Below are 21155 nucleotides of genomic sequence, written 5' to 3'. Positions count from 1 at the left end.
GAATATGAAAGAGCTACATCAACTGGCAAGTCCTATCCTCATGAAAGAGAAGTGTGGTACAGGACCTGTCAAGATTCAACCCCAGATAACAGTGCTATGTGGAGAAAGAATCTAGCCCCAGCTCTGCCACTAACCTCCCCACCACCACAGGCCTCAGCTTTCCTCATCTGTCTGATTAGTGGCTTGGAACCAGATAGGCTAGAAGCCCTTCCTGTGCTGGTATTTTTACTTGTAAGTCCCCTTTAAATCTAGCTGCCAGTAACTAGCACGTGGCTCCCGCCCCCAGACTGCTTCTTTATTCATTCCTAACCTTTACCTTGGCAGATGAAATATAAGATTCATCAACCACATTTGACAGCCCATGGCAGGTTTCCTGTTTTCCATCGTCCCTCTGCAGGTTACAGACACACAGAACCCAGCCGTGGGAGGCTCAGCCAGGGTCCCCGGCTGCTCACAACGGCTGCATTCCTCCCCGAGGGCCAAGGGAAGTCCTGAGCGCAGGCCAGGGTTGTTTGGTTTTGAGGTGTGCTGGGATGAAAGGCACCCTGGAAGTGGAAGGTTCGGTCATTCATTAATTAATTATATCTATAATTGAGGGTTTGTTCTTAAGAGCGAGTCCTTTGAAAGTACTTTCCTTCAAACAGTGACTGTCACAGAGGCATCAGATACTCACCATCTTCTCAACTGCCTCAGCACAGCGAGCTTTATTCCAGGACCCGAGATCCTGTTCTGAGCTGGCTCTCCCTTCTCAGGCTCACTCACCCTCCCTTTAGAGGTGGAGATTACTGGGGGTGGAAAAACGTGTGTGTGTCTCTGTTGTTTAATGTCTGTTTTTTGGCGTTTTTTGTTTGTTTGTTTGTTTTTTAAGGAAATCTATACTACACCGAATATGCTTTCTTTTGGGTGTACTTTAACCTAACCCTTTCCAGGTAAATGAACAATGGAAAAACTTCCCAGCAAGATTAGAAAGATACCTGAGCCTAACACCCGCCTGATGTCGTGCGCCACACCTCCGGTTACCAGGGGAAGGGAGGAAGCAAACTGTCACATTGATGTGGCTCTAAACAACAACAGTGTGCGAAGGCCCGGGGCACTGTGGGATTGACCAAGAGGAAACACGGGTTGCACAATGATACGATCTTGTCGGTACAATTGTCAGAGAAGGGAACTCCCACAGGAAAGGCCATAAAACCATCCAGGGCAGTCTGGGGCGGCTCAGTTCTGCGGTACCAGGGAGTGGAACAGAGCCTAGCCCCATCCCAAACACAGATGGGACCATGAACTCCAGAAGCAGCTTCAGCCAGACCCCCTCGGCCTCCTTCCACGGCACCGGAGATGGCTGGGGCCGGCCCAGGAGCTTCCCCAGGGCTCCCACCGTCCACGGCGGTGCAGGGGGAACCCGCATCTCCCTGTCCTTCACCACGCAGAGCTGCCCACCCGCTGGAGGGTCTTGGGGTTCTGGAAGAAGCAGCCCCCTCCTAGGCGGAAATGGGAAGGCCACCCTGCAGAATCTCAACGACCGCCTGGCCTCCTACCTGGAGAAGGTTCGTGCCCTGGAGGAGGCCAACATGAAGCTGGAAAGCCGCATCCTGAAGTGGCACCAGCAGAGAGATCCTGGCAGTAAGAAAGATTATTCCCAGTATGAGGAAAGCATCACACACCTGCAGGAGCAGGTAAGAGACCGCGTAACCCGGGAGCTCCAGGTGGGGCTGCTTTGCCTGGGAACCCTCGGGAGGAGGAATCAGTCCAGAAGACAATTTCCAGGAAAATGGCAACAGCGCTTGAAGTAATGGTGCACAAAGGTTTTGGGGGATGTTTTCTTATGATACCTTAAATTTGGAGTTGGAATCGTCTGTTCTGTATAATTAATCCTCTGTCCCTGGATAATGTAGAAAAAGAAGGCAGCAAAAATGACAGAAGTGCTGCAGACTGTTTCGAAAATGAGACTACCTGATTTCTCACACACCAAAAACATCTTTAAAATGTGAGGCAACCAGCTGCTGTTTAGTGTCACTTATGACCCAACGATGTCATAGAAATGATAAGGGCCAGTATTCGTGCTGCATGCTCAGTGCACCAGGGATAAGAGAGTGTTTACCTTCTCATTACCTCAGTTCTGCTCCACCTCAAATTTTTTTGAACAATGTGGTTATCCGTTAACAAAAGGCTGTTAGATGATTTTGAACATTACACCTAAAAGTGGTCACCACCCCAGCATATAGGTCACCGTGACATCCCTAGATATTTCCGCTTGTGGGTTGGTTGAAGATAAAGTTGCTCACGGTTCTGAGAATGGCATACCACTAGAAACAATAATAATAAAACGAGCATAATTTTTAGAACCTGAGAGTTGGGATGGCTATAAAGACCCTCTTCAAAAAAAACTAACTCTGTAACCAATCCCCAAAAAAACTAAGCACACACCTTCCGGGATGTCTCATAACATTGGCTAGAAGTAGAAGGAATCCAATCATCTTATAGGTTATTTTTTAAAGCTATCTAACTCCCCTCTTATATAAAGCAGTCCCAGAAAATTCTCTGTAAGACCATGATTTAACCTCCCCTAGAAAGAGCATCACAAGTTTCCAATATTTATACCATATTATTTCACAACGCTCAGTCATCCTTGCTTGAATGTAGGAAGGACCAGTCAAGATAATATAAATCTGTCCTTGTAATGAACCCTAATTATTGAATAATCAACCTAATAACTGACTGTAATTACCTTAACTATATAGTGCATGGTTGCCTTTATGAAAAAAAAAACAAGGTGACTCAACAGTCCTCATCATGTTTTTTTGTTTAGTAAAGTTGCTTTGGTTGTAGAAAGGAGGAATTGAAGATTTTTGCAAATGGAGAGCAAAGGGAGACCATGACTCCCAAAAGAAATACAAGGTTAGAACCGGTCAAATAATTTAGGAGCTAGCAGAAGAGATTTAACCAAAAAAAAAGGGAGGAAAGGGAGGGAAATGTTTATTGAGCACTTATTATGTACCTAGGCATCCTGCTGAATATTTAATACACATAACACCATCCAAGAGCATTCTTCAATGATGGAAATGTTCCATATTATTTTATTTGATTCTGCAAGAACCCTGTAAGGAAATGGAAGCTTGGAAAAAAGTGAAATAGCCATCCAAAGCCATCAGCAAGAAGCAGAGGTGGGATTCTAACTCAGGTCTGTTTCCAGTAGTCTCATAAATTTCACTACAGTGTGGTGCTGCCTAGCCCACCTCATACAAAAAATGACACTTAGGATGAATAAAGATAATGCGTTATACTTGCATCATTAACCACACAACACATATTTCATACACATTATCTCATTTAATCCTCACAACTGTGTGGAGCAGGTATTTTTATTCTCAATTTATAGATAAGGAGACTGAGACCTAATCGTTGTCTAAATCCTTTGGAACAGAACTGAGAAAAGTAAGTAGGTGCAATGGGGGCTTGGGGAGCAACCTGCCCACCCTTCAGAAGACCTGGAATTCTGGGTTCTGAGATTAAATAGGAAACTTCTTTGGCTTTGAATTTCATTCTTTTCTGGATTTTTACGTCTAACACTGTTTTCTCTACATTTGAAGAAAGCAACTCTTTAAAGTTGAGATTGTCTATCTACCCCAAACTCCCTCATTTGAAGATGAGAAAACAGAGGTGCAAGGAGGTCCCACAGTTACCTGAGGCTTATGCTTCCTGGATCTTGGTGAAATGCTTTGAGTGGATACAGCTCTCCCGCACCCTCACTTTAGGTGTATTAAATGTCACTCAAAAAGTTGATAAGAAGTTGAGTTTAAAAATTAATTCAATCCTTTTGAAATCCAGAATTGGACATAGTCATAGGAGTATCATAAATAAAACACCTTGAATGATTCTCAATCAGACTATATTTGGCATTTTGGTTTACAGTCAAACATTCTATTTCCTCTCCCTGGTAGGAGATCAAACATCCTGAAGCAACAATGTTGCACGAATATACCAACTTGCTTTTAAAAGAATTAACTCAGGGCCTTCAGGAGAATCTGGAATGTGCTCCATATCAAGTACATTTCAGAATTCACATTTGAGTGCTATGAGAATGATAGCTGGGGAAATCAGACACTTGAGGTGGACTTTGCAACAGATAAATTACCAATTTAACTCAGAAAAGCTAAATAAGCCCATAGACAGTATTTTTGATTTTCTGATTCTCTGGATGTAGGTTAACACCTCATAGTATGTGTCAAATAGAAGTAGAAAACCTCAGTGCACAAGTAAGTAAGGGTTACCCCACAATGGTCCCCAGGCTCTTTGGGATAGAGCTACTTTTCATTTTGCATGAGCTTACATAATGCAAAGAATAATTGGTCCGGAGGGAGAAGTATTGGTAAGAATGCCCCTAAGCAGCACTGTGGAGAGGAGAACAGTAAACACCTAAAAGTATCCTTTTTTATAGCAAGGGAAGAGGCCATAGTAGCACTTGGAATCCCACAAGGGGAAAAAGAATGAGGCAGAAGCAGCCAGCCTGGCTATGTCCCACCATGAACAGAAAAAGTCTGAACAGGCATCTCAGCATATAGAACCTGGAGATGCTCGCAGTGTAGTCAGTGACTCTACAAAAGTGCCAGATTTTTAAAAAGAAAAGTGTATTTTTTACTTTTTTCTTAACTAATTCAGTTTCGACCAATTTTTCACTGTCTATAATATGCCAAGAATATGCTATTTGACATTATTTGATGTACTCTCTTCTAATTCTCATAACTCTTTGATGAAGTAACTATTACTATTGCTATTTTATGGATGAAGAAACTGAGACTCAGCCAAGTTCACCCAGCCAGTAAGTGTGGAGCAGGATCCCAGGCCCTGCTCCTTGAGTTCCAGACCCAGCATTTGTGCCATCTCTAAATCCTGCTATTGTGCATTCATGATACCAAATTCCATGGGATCAGTGGAGCTTTAAACAGGACAAGATTTTTAAAAGGTGCCTTTGTATTGAAGTATAACTTTGTCCTAAGAAAATGCTTTCTAAATAAAGGAATGAGCTATATAAATATAATGGGAATTACCCAAGATTCTCTGACTCCAACTAAATTACAGAAATTTAGACCTAAGACCTCTAAGGTCCTCTGTCTCTAGTGCAGACTCCTTATTTGACAACGGATGAAACTGAGGCCTGGAGAATAGAGTGATGCAGCCTGATGCATCCACTTGGATGATCAAGAACAGAGCCAAAACCAAAAAAAAAACTCCAAGTTTTTAGTCTAGCACAACACTTGGTGTAAAAGCATTATTACACTTTTGACAATGAGACGTCTTCTACCCTAAAGACAGTGACATACATTGAATGTGAGCTATTTCTCTGACTATAACATATCTACAAGTGTTTATAAATCATAAATGTATACACAATTGCTCGAGTAAGTGCTTTCAATAATATTTTTATTTTTAAAGTAAAAAACATTATACGAACATCTAGTGAAAGTCTTTAACTGCAGGCCTTACCACTACTAAAACTTAATAGGCATGTTCCTTAGATGGTAAGGAATTATTTCAGTTAATATTTTAATAGCTACAATGAGAGCATTCTCATCCCAGAGTAAGTTGCAATGACATAAACACATCTACAAGTTATGTGTGTGGCTATAGTCACTTCGGGCAAAAAAAAAATTGTGTTCTGTGATGACTATTACAAAATACATTGAATATTAGTGTTAGCTTTGCTCAGTAACACTGATTAGAAACATGAATGCTATCACAAGTAAGAATTATGTTCATCTAAAATAATAATTTTTGTACTTTTGGAGGGCTGAACTAATTAAAAGTAATGGCAAAAATCACTTTGTCACCAACCTAACACAATAAGAAAAGGATCAGAACCTAAAGTCCTTTTAACATCTTCAGCTGTGGATGAGCTTAATTAAGCAAAATGCTATGATGTGTCCATAACCTAAAAAGTTAGAAGGCATTTTGAATAATTACTGTCCTTCCCCTTCCTATATCATTGTTTCAGCAGTTGCATCAGTCCAAGCCTGTCAAAACTCCATGTAAAAAGAAGAAAGGCAGTAACACTGACTGCAGATCATATTCTTACTTTAAAATCATTCTGCTTTGCACCTAGTATGTGCTCACTAAGCATTTACTGACTCGGTCATTCATTGTTCCACTGCCAGAACAAGAAGTGGTCTGTACTAACAAGTCAAATATTCAGGAAGCTAAAGGACAGACATGCAGCGGTCATGTGTGGGTGTGTCCAAGCAAGATAACCTTTTGTGCATGTTTTTCAGATAGTGGATGGTAAGATGACCAATGCTCAGATTATCCTTCTCATTGACAATGCCAGGATGGCAGTGGATGACTTCAACCTCAAGTAAGTTCCTTCTTCACAGTGTTGTTCGGGTTTTTGTTTGTTTGCTTTACAAAAGAAAAACTTGGCCGGGCGCGGTGGCGCACGCCTGTAATCCCAGCACTTTGGGAGGCCAAGGCGGAGGGATCACGAGGTTAAGAGATCGAGACCATCCTGGCCAACATGGTGAAACCCCATCTCTACTAAAAATACAAAAATTAGCTGGGCATGGTGGCGCACGCCTGTAGTCCCGGCTGCTCAGGAGGGCAGGAGAATCACTTGAACCCAGGAGATGGATGTTGCAGTGAGCCGAAATCGCGCCACTGCACTCTAGCCTGGCAACAGAGTGAGACTCCGTCTCAAAAAAAAAAAAAAGGAAAACTTGTCTTGCCATTACCTGGAATTAAAATCTTATAATGAAAAGGCATAGCAACAGCAAATGCACTGTGTGTTACTTGAATGAACCTTAGTTTAAACAAACCAGATATAAAAGCACATGTTATGGGGAAATTTGAATATGAATCAAGAATTAGATGATATTAAAGGGTTGTTATTAATGTTTAGGTGTAGTGTTATGTTTACTTTATTTATTTACTTATTTATTTATTTATTTTTGAGACAGGCTGGAGTGTAGTGGCGCGATCTTGGCTCACTGCAACCTCCGCCTCTCAGGTTCAAGCAATTCTCCCGCCTCAGCCTCCCAAGTAGCTGGGACTACAGGTGCGCGCCACCACGCCCAGCTAATTTTTATATTTTTAGTAGAGACAGCGTTTCACCATGTTGGCCAGGACGGTCTCAATCTCTTGGCCTCATGATCTGCCCGCCTCAGCCTCCCAAAGTACTGGGATTACAGGCATGAGCCACCGTGCCCAGCCTGTTTATTTTAAAATATATTTTTCTTAAAAGCTGCATCCTGCATCCTGAAGTATTTAGTCTTAAAATGTCATCATGTCTATAATCTGCTTTGAAATACTTCAGCAATGAAATAGGCAAAGTAAATACAGCAAAACATTCACGGTTGCTAAATGTAGGTGATGGGTATGTGACTGTTTATTATCCTGTTCTCCCTACTCAATTTAAAAGTTGGCATTGAGTCACCATCATGGAAAAGTGTAGCATGAAACTGACATACAAAAGACATCCTATATGTATTCATCATCTGTCTTTAAACCTAATAAGTAAAAGATTCACCTCTAAATGAAAATGAATCCTTTCAAAAACCATGACCTTCCAACAAACGGGTGCACTCTTCTCTTCCTTCTCACCAAAGATATGAAAATGAACACTCCTTTAAGAGAGACTTGGAAATTGAAGTCGAGGGCCTCCGAAGGACCTTAGACAACCTGACCATTGTCACAACAGACCTAGAACAGGAGGTGGAGGGAATGAGAAAGGAGCTCATTCTCATGAAGAAGCGCCATGAACAGGTAGGACTCCCCAGGAACTCCTGGTAATGAACACAGGTCTTAGCATGAACATCTCAGGCTGATTCGACAGCTACAGAAGAAACCACCACCTGGATGCCAATCCCCTTGTCCTTCACCCTAAATAGTCATTAGAAAAACATACAAATATCTAAAGTTTCTAATTTCAAGGTGAGCTACTCACATGTCAAATACAACAACCAAAATGCAATCATAATTCATGATGAATTGGTCAACAGTTTTGTTAACACACAATGTTTACCTAGATGTGCTTGTTAATATGTTACTATAAGAATCAATGTGTGAGACTGGACTTCCATCGTTGGCCCAATGTTCAGCAAATTAGGGGACAATATAATGAAAAGAGTCTGCTACCAACCAAGGCAAGTATGATGTGGGACAAAACTAAAGAATCCTAATTTCCAAAAGCATTTAACTGACTTTTAGAGTTACCATCCATCACAAGTCCTTGAGACTCTGATAAAATGATAGAAAAACAGTTCCCATGGTAGGAAAACAAAATTGCGTCTGAACATCAAAGAGCCCAATTTCTGAATAGCTGGTTAGACAATAATTGTTAATTAAATATTTCCTGTGGCTGCTTGGTTTTCATGAAATCCTATGGGCATCAGCCCCACAGGGTCACAAGGCATTGACGAGATTTTGAAAGCCTCTACCCCTTCTTTCTGCCGTTTGCCTCTTGAACGGCTTCCCGAAAGCTTTGGCCTATAGCCTGGAAGGTTCTGCTGCCTAACTATGTTGTCACTTCACCAATCCACATCTGCCAAATGGGACTTTACACACTATGAAAGCGTAATTCTTTCTGAAATATTTTCAACCACAGATCAAGTCAGTAATCATGGAGGCTATTTAATTACCTGCCTTATGATTTTTTTTTTTTTTTTTTTTTTTTTTTTTTTTTTTTTGAGACAGGGTCTCACTCTGTCACCCAGGCTGGAGTGCAGTGGCGCGATCTTGGCTCACTGCAGCCTCCACCTCCCAAGTTCAAGGGATTCTCCTGCCTCAGCCTCCCAAGTAGCTGGGATTACAGGCGTGCACCACCACACCCAGTTAATTTTTTGTATTTTTAGTAGAGATGGGGTTTCACCATGCTGGTCAGGTTGGTCTCAAAGATATTCTTTATTTTATAAAATTATTAGAGATAAAAGTATACAATGTTTTATCATCAGCAAGTAACATTTGAGAAACCAAACCAGCGACAGTGGAGCAACCACATAATCAGAATGTTTAAAAGATCCATTGACCACTGCCAATCAACACGGCAATCCAGCCTTCTGATTATCAAACCCAGTTCATTTCCTTTCTCTGTTATTAAACAGGAAATGGAGAAGCATCATGTGCCAAGTGACTTCAGTGTCAACGTGAAGGTGGACACAGGTCCCAAGGAAGATCTGATTAAGGTTCTGGAGGATATGAGACAGGAATATGAGCTTATAATAAAGAAGAAGCATCGAGACTTGGACACTTGGTATAAAGAACAGGTAAAAGAAAGATGCACAAACTTCCCAAAGGTTGCATTTCCATGAGGTCCCAATGCTGACGCCTTCGCCTTGCTTGGTCCTACAGTCTGCAGCCATGTCCCAGGAAGCAGCCAGTCCAGCTGCTGTGCAGAGCAGGCAAGGTGACATCCACGAGCTGAAGCGCACGTTCCAGGCCCTGGAGATTGACCTGCAGGCACAGTACAGCACGGTGAGTCGAGGCTGGGAAAATGCTGGGTCCCACACTACCTCCTCCATGAAGCCTTCTGAGACCTCTCTCCCAGGCCCTGACCCTCAGCTCCCTTGGGACACCTCTCACTTTCCACTTTCCATCCAAATTGTTTATGATGAGAACCATAATAAAGGGCTACCATGTATTGAGTGTCCAGATGGTGCCGGGCGTTGTGCTAAGTAGTTCATGATATTAAATGTCATTAATCCTTACAGCAACTTTTCCAGATAGGTCTTAGTGTCCCCATTTTAGAGATGAGGAAACCAAAACTCCAACAGTAAAATAAATTGGCCAAGGTCACACAGCTAGTAAGTGACTGGTGGTGAAACCATGTGATTTATTTGGAGGAGGGGGGATTCTAGACCCCCATAATTTCTATCAGTGCCCTCTCCACTTACAACCAGGCTACCCCCCTCAAACGCTGATATAGAGAAATTCCAGTGCCAACATGGTAGGTGGCAGATCCAGGCCTGGCTCACTCCAAAGCACTGCCCTATTCATTTAGGTGTGTGTCTTATCACCCAGAAAACTCTTAAGTTCTTGTGTCCAAGTCATTTCTATCATCTTCACAGTTTAGAAAAATGCTTAGCATGTGTCATAAGCATTCAAAATTTATGAAGGTCTATCATTTGATTCCCAGTATACCCTACTGAGTCTTCTCATCATTCATCCTTATAATTGCCAAGTGCGATTCTACCCTCAGTCTTGAGAGGCAATGATTTGTTCATTTACGTGGCAGGTGCACTTGGGTAAATGACCGCTGTGTTTTAAGCATCCATGATGGTGAACAGACACTGCAAATGTGCACTGTAGAGATCATGAGTACAAAAATAATTATAGTGTCTTGCAGCTTTCAAAACATTTTAACATACAGTATTTCACAATGGCCCTGTGAAACAGGTGAGGCATGTATACCCATTTTCATGCATTCTACTATCTGACACCAATTCTTAGCACTGAGGATCTTTTAACGAAGGAGTTTATATTCTAGTAGGAGTGACAGATACTAAATGTGCAAATCATCAAAATGTATATGTTAGATGGAGAAAATTGCTACAGAGATGAAGCAGAGGAGGAGGACAGACGCACCAGGGTGAAGAGCTGCTATCTTAAACAAGGGGGTCAGGAAAGGTTTTCCTGTTAGAGTGGCAGTGAGCAAAGAGGTACGGAGGTGCTTGATGTGGTGATGGGATGTGTTCCAGGAGGAAGGAACAGCAAGTGCAAAAGCGACAAGGCCCAAGTGTGTCTGATGAGTTGGAGGAGCAGCACGGAAGTCCATGTGGCTGCAGTGAATGAACGACGGGAAGAAGAAAGGACGGAACAGGAGGGGAAGGGAGGGGAAGAGGGAGGAAGAGAGGGTGAGGCCATGGGATCCCAACAGAGCCAGACTGTGCAGGGCTTTGTAGGCTACCTTGGAGGGAATTCAAGAGGAACAGCAGGTATAGACCACTCTTTGAGGAGAAGTAGCTGAAGGAGAGCAGAGAAATTGGACGATAGCTGAAGGTAGATACGGGTTTAAGAAAGATACATTTTAAGGTAGGAGGAATTATTCTATTTGAAAGCTGGTGGGAATAATCCAGTAGAGAGGAGAACACTGATGATGCAAGGAGGCCGGCAACTGCCGAGATGACTGGAGCACAGACAGCTCAGGCAAAAGAACACAGGGAAGCCAGCACCCGCACGCGGATTCAAGCATGTGCGTGGGCGCAATGGCGGGAGCAGTGGGCGGTCTCTCCCGATTGCTTTCGTTTCATCAATGAAATTAGGAAGCGAGGCCATGGACTCAGAGGAAGGATGGGAAGGACAGAGGAGAGGGAACAAAATAACCCCCTGGGAGAGTAGGAGAGTGGCTGACCAGGGAAATGTGCTCTAACCACCAGGGAGCATGAACGGCCCCCCCTGAAAATTAGCAGCCACGATAAAGGGAGAGTATTCAGCACAGTTATGAGATTCTCTTTAAGGTTAAAATTATGCACTTCAGAAAAGCAGGTGTTACATGCAAATAGAAGTGGGCCTTGAACTCAGTGCTCCATATTCTAGCCCAGAAACTTCATTTGACAGCTGTTAGAATTTCCTCAAAAAATGACATTTCTTTTTTACCATCATCATAATCAAAAAGCATTGCTTGAGACTAGGGTTGCCAGATTTGCCAAATTAAAATATAGGACACTCAGTTTAGTTGGAATTTCAAATAAAAAAACAATTTTTTTTTTTTAGTATACGCAGGTGGAGCAATATTTTGGACATAGTTACACTAAAAAATTACTCATTGCTCATCTGAAATTCAAATTTAACTAGACGTTCTCTATTTTATCTGGCATCCCTAATCGAGACCCTTCTCCAAAGATACAAAGAGACAGCAGCCCCAGTTGCTGTCGCTCTTTGGGAGTTTTCAATCTGGTCAAAGATAAAATGTAAGGAGTTAAAGAACAGTTCAGAGCAAAGCAATGGACTTCAAAAGTCCCAGCGTCACTCAACTCCTGACTGCCCAAGTCCCAAACCTGTAAGTCAGCCTACTTCTCACCTTGGTGTCCTCAGCAGCTACCAAGACACCTAGCCAACTGGTCGGCATCTGCTAAGTACTCAACAGTCACCTGTTATTGACTCAATCAAGCCATCAGTTAATTAACAAAAGATCATTTCCTCTTTCAGAAATCTGCTTTGGAAAACCTGTTATCTGAGACCCAGTCTCGGTACTCCTGCAAGCTCCAGGACATGCAAGAGATCATCTCCCACTACGAGGAGGAACTGATGCAGCTACGCCACGACCTGGAGCGGCAGAACAACGAATACCAAGTGCTGCTGGGCATCAAAACCCACCTGGAGAAGGAAATCACCACGTACCGACGGCTCCTGGAGGGAGAGAGCGAAGGGTAAGGCAAAGGCTGGCATGACAGGAGCATGCAAGAGGCATCCAGCTCCTGTGGGTATATGTGTGCATCTTTGGGTTCTGTTAGCAAGAGTCACTCTAGCAAAAGAAAAGCTGTGTTGAGCTTCTCCAGGAGATACCTATAGTCAGTTGTATTTCACTAAGCAGCAAGTGTAATTAATCAACTAATACTCACAGGACCCTAAGATTTGCAGTCAGAAGAGTTAAGGTCTCTAGAAGGAAACAATTCAAAAGGTTTTGGCCATCGTGTTTCCCAGTAGGAATGCACCCAATTTTGGCTCCAAAAAAAAGAAGGCAGGGGGAATGTGTTAGTCCACTAGCCAAAAAAAAAAAAAAAAAAAAAAAAAAAAGATGCATAAGAGATAGAGATGTCTAGACTTTCAATCTGATATTTCTGGCCACCCCAGGAAATAACAACAGTTGGCCATATAAAGGGCATGTATATTCTATGACCTGAAAGGAAGGGATAGAAGTTTTATAAAAATACATAAATAAAACATCACCGGACCAAACTCTAAACAGCCTGAGAAGCTCAGGGGTCTCAGGCTTGAGACCCGACCCTGGCAGGCATCCTAGAGGAAACCAAGCTTGCAGCTGGCTAAAAAGAGGGGATGGTTTGTGGACTTCCCCTGACTCCAGGGTTAACAGGAGGCGGTACCCAATGCCTTCTGCATCCAGTCCGGCTCTCCCGTGAACCTATGACTGTGAGGCTACTAAGCTCAGACAATTATCCTCATTAAAGAGCTGAGGATTTACAAGCAAGCGAAGGAAGTTAGTCCATCCTGAGAAGTTGTTATGATCGTTGCTAATACTAAAGTGAGCTTTAACCTTTATCACTTTTATAGGACAATGGAAGAATCCAAGTCGAGCATGAAAGGTAAAAAAATTTCCTTCATTGTTTGAATCTCTATTTTTAAGGAATTAGCATGGTTATCCATGTTGTAGTAGTCATAATCCTTAGTGTACTCCCAAATGTCCTGGGTTCAAAATTTATTTCACTCCCAAATGGTCAGGAATTTTCAGTTAACAAATTAGCTAATACAAAATGATGTAAGCTCTCATTATTGTCCTCAATATATATAAAAGCAAGCGGTAAAGAAGATTAAAATGATAATTAATAGTATTATGTCTCTCTTAAGTAATGGAATCGGTTAGTCAGTTTACTAAACCCCTGGAAAATTAAGAGGCAAAGATTTCATGTCATTTCTCAGATGATTCTGTTGAACACTCGTGTTCCATGAGATTTGAATAGTGAATTATGAACACTGTGTTCTATGGCCAGATGAGGTTAGAAATACTGTGTGCCATGATCCTCTTCTTGAACAGTCCTGTTGTGCAGTTCAGTATGTTAAAGATGGAACAGGTGCTGCTCTGAAGGGGAAAAGGAACAAGAAAGAGGAAGAAATGACAAAAGTTTAACTTTGTTTTGCCCAGTATTCCCAAACACCTTTGACCTGGAAACATGCTTTCTCAGATTACCTTTAATATCTCACAGAAAAGTTCCAGGAGGCTGTAGTCTGCGACAAGTGGCACTTTCTGATTAGTTTGTGATAGATCTATACTAAGGCACTGGAGATTCAAAGAATCAGTTGGAGTAATCATCACAGAACAGCTGGTCTGCTACCCATCTACAAAGTAAGACAAGGGTCTTTGAGCCTCTCTTCACATGTGTCCTAGGATGGGGAACCCACACTTGATGGGATGGCCCCATTGGAGAGGTTTTAATTTAACAGAATTCTCCCTTGTAATTTTATTAATGATTTCAATTCTTCCCTGTGGTCTAGAATTGGTTTATTGATGTTTCAACAGGCACTTATTCAAATGAGTTATATATTTGAAAATTGCCACAGTAAGCATCCCTGGCTTCTCACCCATTCCTCATGTGGCATGTTTTCTAGACCTTAAAATGAGGTACCCTGAATAGCACTAAGTGCTCTGTAAGCTCAAGGAATCTGTGCAGCGCTACAAAGCCCACAGGCAGAGAAAGAACTCCTCAAGTGCTTGTGGTCAGAGACTAGGTTCCATAGGAGGCACACCTATGATGAAGGCTTCACCTCCAGAAGGTGACACTGTTCAGAGACCCTCATTTCCTGGAGAGAGGGAGAAAAATCCCTCCTTGGGGAAATCCCTTTTGCCTGCAGCAGAGCCCGCCATATTGCTTAGTGATCGTTTTGGAAGGCACTGAGAGCCTTCAGGGGCTGACAGCAGGGAACTGAAAATGAGTACAGTTCAGATGGTGGAGGAAGCATGGCAGTGACATCTTCCGTGCTCTTTTTCTCAGCGTCTGCAACTCCAAAGATCAAGGCCATAACCCAGGAGACCGTCAACGGAAGATTAGTTCTTTGTCAAGTGAATGAGATCCAAAAGCATGCATGAAACCAGTGAAAGTTTCTGCCTATTATAAAATCTATTTTCCCCCAAGGAAAGTCCTTGCCCAGACACCAATGAGTTCTAAAAGATATCTTTGGAGTTATCAGACTCAGAAACTTGTATTATTTTTCTCTGTAACATTCTACAATCTCACCAGACTTCTCATAATGCTCTTAATATATTGCACTTTTCGAATCAAAGTGTGATTTTATGGGTGTAAATCTCTACTTTCCTACGGCAGCCTTCAGATTCTCATCATTGTGCGTCTATTTTGTAGCCAATAAAACTCCTCACTAGCTGCATGGTGTCTTTTTTTTAATATCATGAGGCAAAACAGCACCTCAGTGTTTCATCCTAACAAGGGGTTCTCAAAACATTTTCCGTGGAAGATCCAGAGAAATCTCCAGACATCAGACATGTTCACAGCAGCCAGACACTGGGCAGAATTGTCACCCTGTAGCCAGGCAACCTAGGCATGAGTCATGGGTCATGAGGCTCTCCACAATCCACACTTCTGCCAGCAGGAAGGGAAGGGAGGAAACAGAGAAAGGGAGGCCCAGAAAGCCTCACTGGGAGTGTGAGATGACCAAAAAGTATGCTATCTCACTTTTAAAAAGGAAAAAACTGAAGGGCCTAAAAGAGTAACTCTCTTTTAGGCTACTCTAAGCTAGAAAAGGAGATTAAGGAAAAAAAAAAAAATTCTCATTACAGACAGATACTAAGGATCTAAAAGGGGAAGTAACTCATCCAAAATCCAAATTGCAAATATTAGGATCCAGAATATCATGCCATATTAGTCTGTTCTCATGCTGCTAATAAAGACATACCCGAGACTGGGTAATTTATAAAGGAAAGAGGCTTAATTGACTCACATGTGGACATGGCTGGGGAGGCCTCACAATCATGATGGAGGGCAAAGGGGAAGCAAGACACATCTGACATGGCAGCAGGCAAGAGTGCTTGTGCAGGAGAACTCCCCTCTATAAAACCATCAGATCTCAGCTGGGCGTGGTGGTTCACACCTGTAATCCCAGCACTTTGAGAGGCCGAGGTGGGCAGATCACCTGAGGTCAGGAGTTCGAGACCAGCTTGGCCAATATGGTGAAATCCCGTCTCTACTAAAATAGAAAAATTAGCTGGGCATGGTGGCAGGCACCTGTAATGCCAGCTACTCAGGAGGCTGAGACAGGGGAATTGCTTGAACCCAGGAGGCTTAGGTTGCAGTGAGCCAAGATCGCACCACTATACTCCAGCCTGGGTAACAAGAGTGAGACTCCGTCTCAAAAAAAAAAAAAAAAATCAGATCTTGTGAGACTTATTCACTATCAGGAGAATAGCGCATGGGAAAGACCCGCCCCCGTGTTTCAATTACCTCCTGCCAGGTCCCTCCCATGACACATAGGAATTATGGGAGCTGCAATTCAAGATGAGAATTGGGTGGGGACACAGCAAAACCACATCACATGCTGAGCTGTAGCAGGTGAGTAAACCACTGAGACTACGAACCTCTGTCCTCTGAAGAAGATGCCATTTTCTCAGATTTAGGAGTGTGGGCCCCTGTTCTGAGACTGGTGCAAAGGAGCACTGCTGGAGAAAAGGAAGGGGGGAAATCCACATATCCACTAAGACATCGTCAGAATACTGCACATGGAATTATAGGATATTAACCATTTAAGAGACTGTAGACACAAGATAGTCAAAATCTCCCATTTTACAGGCAAATCAACGGAGGCCCAGAGCAGTGAAGGCATTTACCCAAACACTCACTGGATCGGTGCAGCTGGATCTAGATCCAGGTCTCTTAACTCCTTTAACAGCTGTTAAACCAAAAATGGGTGTGATTTAGTCCCATTGTCATCTGATACATTGGCAATGCCCTGCATATTTTTTGTCTCTATGCTTAATACTCTTTTCTAAAGGGTTGCTTTTGATATTTTCTGAATGGAGCATCTGTTAAAATTGGATTCATCTTCTCTTTAAGGCAACAATTGGTGTTTCTGATCTTTAACGCCAAAGAATAGAAAACCAGCCCCTTAACGATCTGAAATTAGGCAAAAAAAAAAGAAAGAAAGAAAAAAGAAAAAAAAAAACCAGAATAACCACACCCCAGCAAAAGTGTACTATTGGTTTAACTAAAATACTTTAACTCTCTGATGTAAAATTAATAATTTATCTTTACTATTTCAAAGAAACTCAAAAATAACCAGTATACAAACATCTTCACTAAGTTTTCTTTGTGCAGTATTTGTATGTGGTGACTTTTTTTTTTTTCTTTTTTTTTCTTTTTTTTTTTTTTGAGATGGAGTCTTCTCTGTCGCCCAAGCTGGAGTGCAATGGGGTGATCTCGGCTCACTGCAACCTCTGCCTTCCGGGCTCAAGCCATTCTACTGCCTCAGCCTCCCAAGTAGGTGGGATTATAGGTGCCCGCCACCGTGCCCAGCTAATTTTTTAGTAGAGATGGGCTTTCACCATGTTGGTGGTTGAACTCCTGACCTCAGGTGATCCACCCGCCTCAGCCTCCCAAAGTGCTGGGATTACAGCATTAGCCACCACGCCCGGCCGTATGTGGTGACTTTTGATGTTATTTGGGTCAAGAATGGATTCACATTAGACTTCATTCGGTTCTCTTTTTCTACTTCATTTTACTAAAAGAACTTCTTTATGTTGCTAGGTATTGTATTCTCCAAGCAGATCTAAAAATGATTTTTTTCTCTGTTTTAGCACCAACTCATCCTGCTGTTTTGGACATTATTATTATCTCTTTCCTGAAATCTAGAAAATATGCATAAAATATACATATTTTTCTCAAGGTGAATTTTTTAATTCTGCTGGAAAAATCTTTTGAGGAATATCTAAAAATAATATGACAACCTGAAAAGAAAGTTATAATACCAGATCCAGAAAACAATCACAAACCTTCCATTTACAATCATAGTTTAATATATGATTTGGTAATGTAAATCATAACATGAATAATTTTTCATGCAAGGACCTAAAATATCTTTAAAGTCTTATTAATTTTCACTGTATCAATTAAGGTGACCAATTCATCCCAGTGTGCCCAGAAACTCATTAGTCCCAGGCAAACTGGGATGGCTAATCATCCTATCAATAAATTGCCTCTGTTTCACTAAGGAGAGGAAAGAAGAGAGAAATGAAACCATTTGCCTGAATAAAGAGACAATTGCATGATTTTTGGCTCTAGGTAACACAGAATAATCTTCCCCCACACTTAAATCAGCGTAAAAATGTTTCAAAATGCCCATTACAAACCAATTAATGCCTATGCATTCAGGTGAATTACCAACCAAAGAAATTTTTGTTTGTATTTGAATTTGTCCAACACACACCCAACCCACATAAAGGAGTGGCAATACGTTCTATTGTTTTCATTCCAGAAACACTTTGAATATATAGCAATTATTGTTCTATAACCCAAAATCCAACTAAACAAATCGATGACTAATCCAGAGAGGTATAATGTATTACTTTGGAATTTAGGATTTATATTAGCATATTTACCCACAGTGTCATAAAATGGTGGAGTGGATAGATAGATCCATCTAATATTGTTAATCCAATCAAATGCACACCTTTATAGACTCATGTCTTCACCATTATTTTTACACACCTACCCTGCTGATGATGTGTAAATTGGGAACTAAACATAAAAATTCATTATTAAGGAATGTAGCAACAGTATGTGGAGGGAAGAGGTCATAAAGTCGAGCAGGGAGTAAGGACTCAAATTCTGGCAGCAAAAGGTGGGGAACAGAAGGAGACCCAAGGACGTTTCTTTAGTGCAGGGTTTCTCAAACTTGGCTCACATCAGGATCACCTGGAGGGGGTGAGAAAATTCTAAGGCCCAGGCCACATTCTAGAATAATTAAATCAAGACTTTTGGCTGGGCGTGGTGGCTCACGCCTGTAATCCCAACACTTTGGAAGGCTGAAGTGGGTGGATCACTTGAGATCAGGAGCACAAGACCAGCCTGGCCAATATGATGAAATCCCATCTCCACCAAAAATACAAATTAGCCAGTGTGATGGCGGGCATCTGTAATCCCAGCTACTCAGGAGGCTGAGGCACGAAATGCACTTGAACCTAGGAGGCAGAGGTTGCAGTAAGCCGAGATTGCAAGATCATGCCACTGCACTCCAGCTTGGGCAACAGAGCCAGACTCTGTATTAAAAGACAAAACAAAAACAAAAACAAAAAAAAGGACTTGTGGAGGTTGGGACCCAGCGATCAATTTGTTTTAAAGAGTCCCAAATAATTATAATGTGCAGCCAAGTTTGAGAACCTACTTTAGTACCTTCAGGTGAGTGCTTTTTTAATCTGTTTGTATGTTCCCCATATTACTAATTTTTTCAATACCCCCAACAGGAATTAATGACAACTGGAAAAAAAAAAAAAAAGGACGTAATTCCCAAGCACTTGTGATTAGAGTTTCATTTTACAGAATTGCAGAGAACTACTTCCAGGAAATACAGCTGAATTAAAACTTAGAATTGAGACAAACTTCACTTAGAAAAGTATTTTAGTGGCCAGGCACAGTGGCACGCACCTGTGGTGCCAGCACTTTGGGAGGCTGAGGCAGGAGTTTCACTTGAGGCCAGGAGTTTGAGACTAGCCTAGGCAACAGAATGAGGCTTCGTCTATACAAAAAGTTTAAAAATTAGCCAGTACAGAGGCATGCACCTGTGGTCCCAGCTACTCGGGATCCAAGACAGGAGGATGCCTTGAGCCCAGGAGTTACAGGCTGCATTGAGGTTTGATCACAATACCGTACTTCAGCTGAGCAGCAGAGCAAGATCTGTCTGGAAAAAAGAAAAGAAAAGAAAAGAAAATCAGAAAAGTATTTTACAAAATTCTGCAAGCATACTTCCACTTAAGTCTAGCAAAATTCTTCCAGGTACTTAATCAAATATTTTTCCAAAGTGTTAGGCTCCTGCAGTAAGTTTCTGTTATGGAAATTTGCTGTGTTATTTTAGCCGCCTCATTTCTTTTACCTCTTAGATTTTTGTCAAAGCAAAGTAAAATAGTAATATATGCAAATAAGAGACCCATGAAGAAAACATCTCTAAGCCAAGAGACTAAAAAATTAACTTTAAGGACAAAGAAGCAATTTTTTTCCTTAAAGAAATATCAGATTATTTTAGTATTTCCCAAATGAACATTTTATATTTCTCTAAATAGTTAATTAAAGCATCACATGTAATTTCAAATCAAAAATATCAGCGTTAAAAATAAACATATAAATCAATTGATCGAAGCTTCTTATTTGAGAGATAAGGAAGCAAAAGATTAGAAAAGTTGTCCAAGCCCTCTGGGACTCAGGTCTCATTCCTATCCATTCCAGCATCTTCAACATATGAAAACAGCAGAATTGAAGAAAGCATACTGTATTTTTTAATTCATAGCAAATTAAAAATAGCAATTATAAATGTATGAACTACCAAAAGCCAAAATAACTTATGCCCTCTCTAAGCTGGAACCAATATGAAAAAACGTCAATAATTATAAGAAAAAAGTAAGCCAGAGGTATGTATGAAAGATTGGATTTTTCTTTACAGATAGCTATAAGTGCGTTAACACAGACTACATCTAGACATTTAGTGCTTACAGACTTCTTCTTTACCTTTTCCTTTTTTTTTTTTTTTTTGTAACAGGGCCTCCCTCACTCTGTCACCCAGGCTGGAGGGCAGGGACATGATCTCAGCTCACTGCAGCCTCAACCTCACAGGCTCAAGCCATCTTCCCACCTCACCCTCCCAAGTAGCTAGGACTACAGACACACACCATCATGCGCAGCTAATTTTCGTATTTTTTTGGAGAGACTGGGTTTCGCCATGTTGTCTAGACTGGCCTTGAACTCTTGGGCTCAAACGGCCATCCCTCCTTGGCCTCCCAAAGTGGTGGGATTATAGGCGTGAGCCACTACACTCGGCCTAGCTTAGAGATTTTGAATAGTTCACTTTGTGTGAAATAATACAGCATGCCACTTCTTTGGGATAAAATAACATCTTTCTAACCATACCTTTCATGGACATGAAGCAATTTGTACCACAGTTTCGCATGTACCTATTTGGTCTTGCACAACAGAAAACGGATAAATAATACCATTATTTATAACAGTAAATTTAAAAATTTATAAAAGTGTATTTAAATTTCACATTTAAACAATGGTTTTGAGACGGGCGGATCACTAGGTCAGGAGATCGAGACCATCCTGGCTAACACGGTGAAACCCCGTCTCTACTAAAAAATACAAAAAACTAGCCGGGCGAGGTGGCGGGCACCTGTAGTCCCAGCTACTCAGGAGGCTGAGACAGGAGAATGGCGTAAACCCGGGAGGCGGAGCTTGCAGTGAGCTGAGATCCGGCCACTGCACTCCAGCCTGGGCGACAGGGCGAGA

The 21155-nt window shown here is 41.7% G+C and overlaps 1 protein-coding gene and 1 long non-coding RNA gene across 2 annotated transcripts in view; one reads left to right on the top strand and one right to left on the bottom strand.

Annotated features, from left to right (window-relative positions):
* LOC135967703 (uncharacterized) overlaps positions 1 to 21155 on the bottom strand; it is a 75363-nt gene that overhangs the window by 38351 nt on the left and 15857 nt on the right. Inside the window, exon 2 of the long non-coding RNA XR_010581880.2 lies at positions 9270 to 9435. This is a non-coding gene — a long non-coding RNA (uncharacterized lncRNA). The remainder of the gene's footprint in view (positions 1 to 9269; positions 9436 to 21155) is intronic.
* On the top strand, positions 1216 to 15039 carry KRT23 (keratin 23). Its single transcript, XM_005584152.4, has 8 exons — positions 1216 to 1673; positions 6264 to 6346; positions 7593 to 7749; positions 9087 to 9248; positions 9334 to 9456; positions 12130 to 12350; positions 13213 to 13244; positions 14649 to 15039. The coding sequence occupies exons 1-8, from the start codon at positions 1278 to 1280 to the stop codon at positions 14741 to 14743; spliced, it is 1269 nt and encodes a 422-aa protein (XP_005584209.3). The 5' UTR covers positions 1216 to 1277; the 3' UTR covers positions 14744 to 15039.

Source organism: Macaca fascicularis, chromosome 16 (assembly GCF_037993035.2).
Source record: "Macaca fascicularis isolate 582-1 chromosome 16, T2T-MFA8v1.1".
Classification (NCBI taxonomy): Eukaryota; Metazoa; Chordata; class Mammalia; order Primates; family Cercopithecidae; genus Macaca; species Macaca fascicularis.
This window is presented reverse-complemented; position numbering and strand designations above follow the sequence as displayed.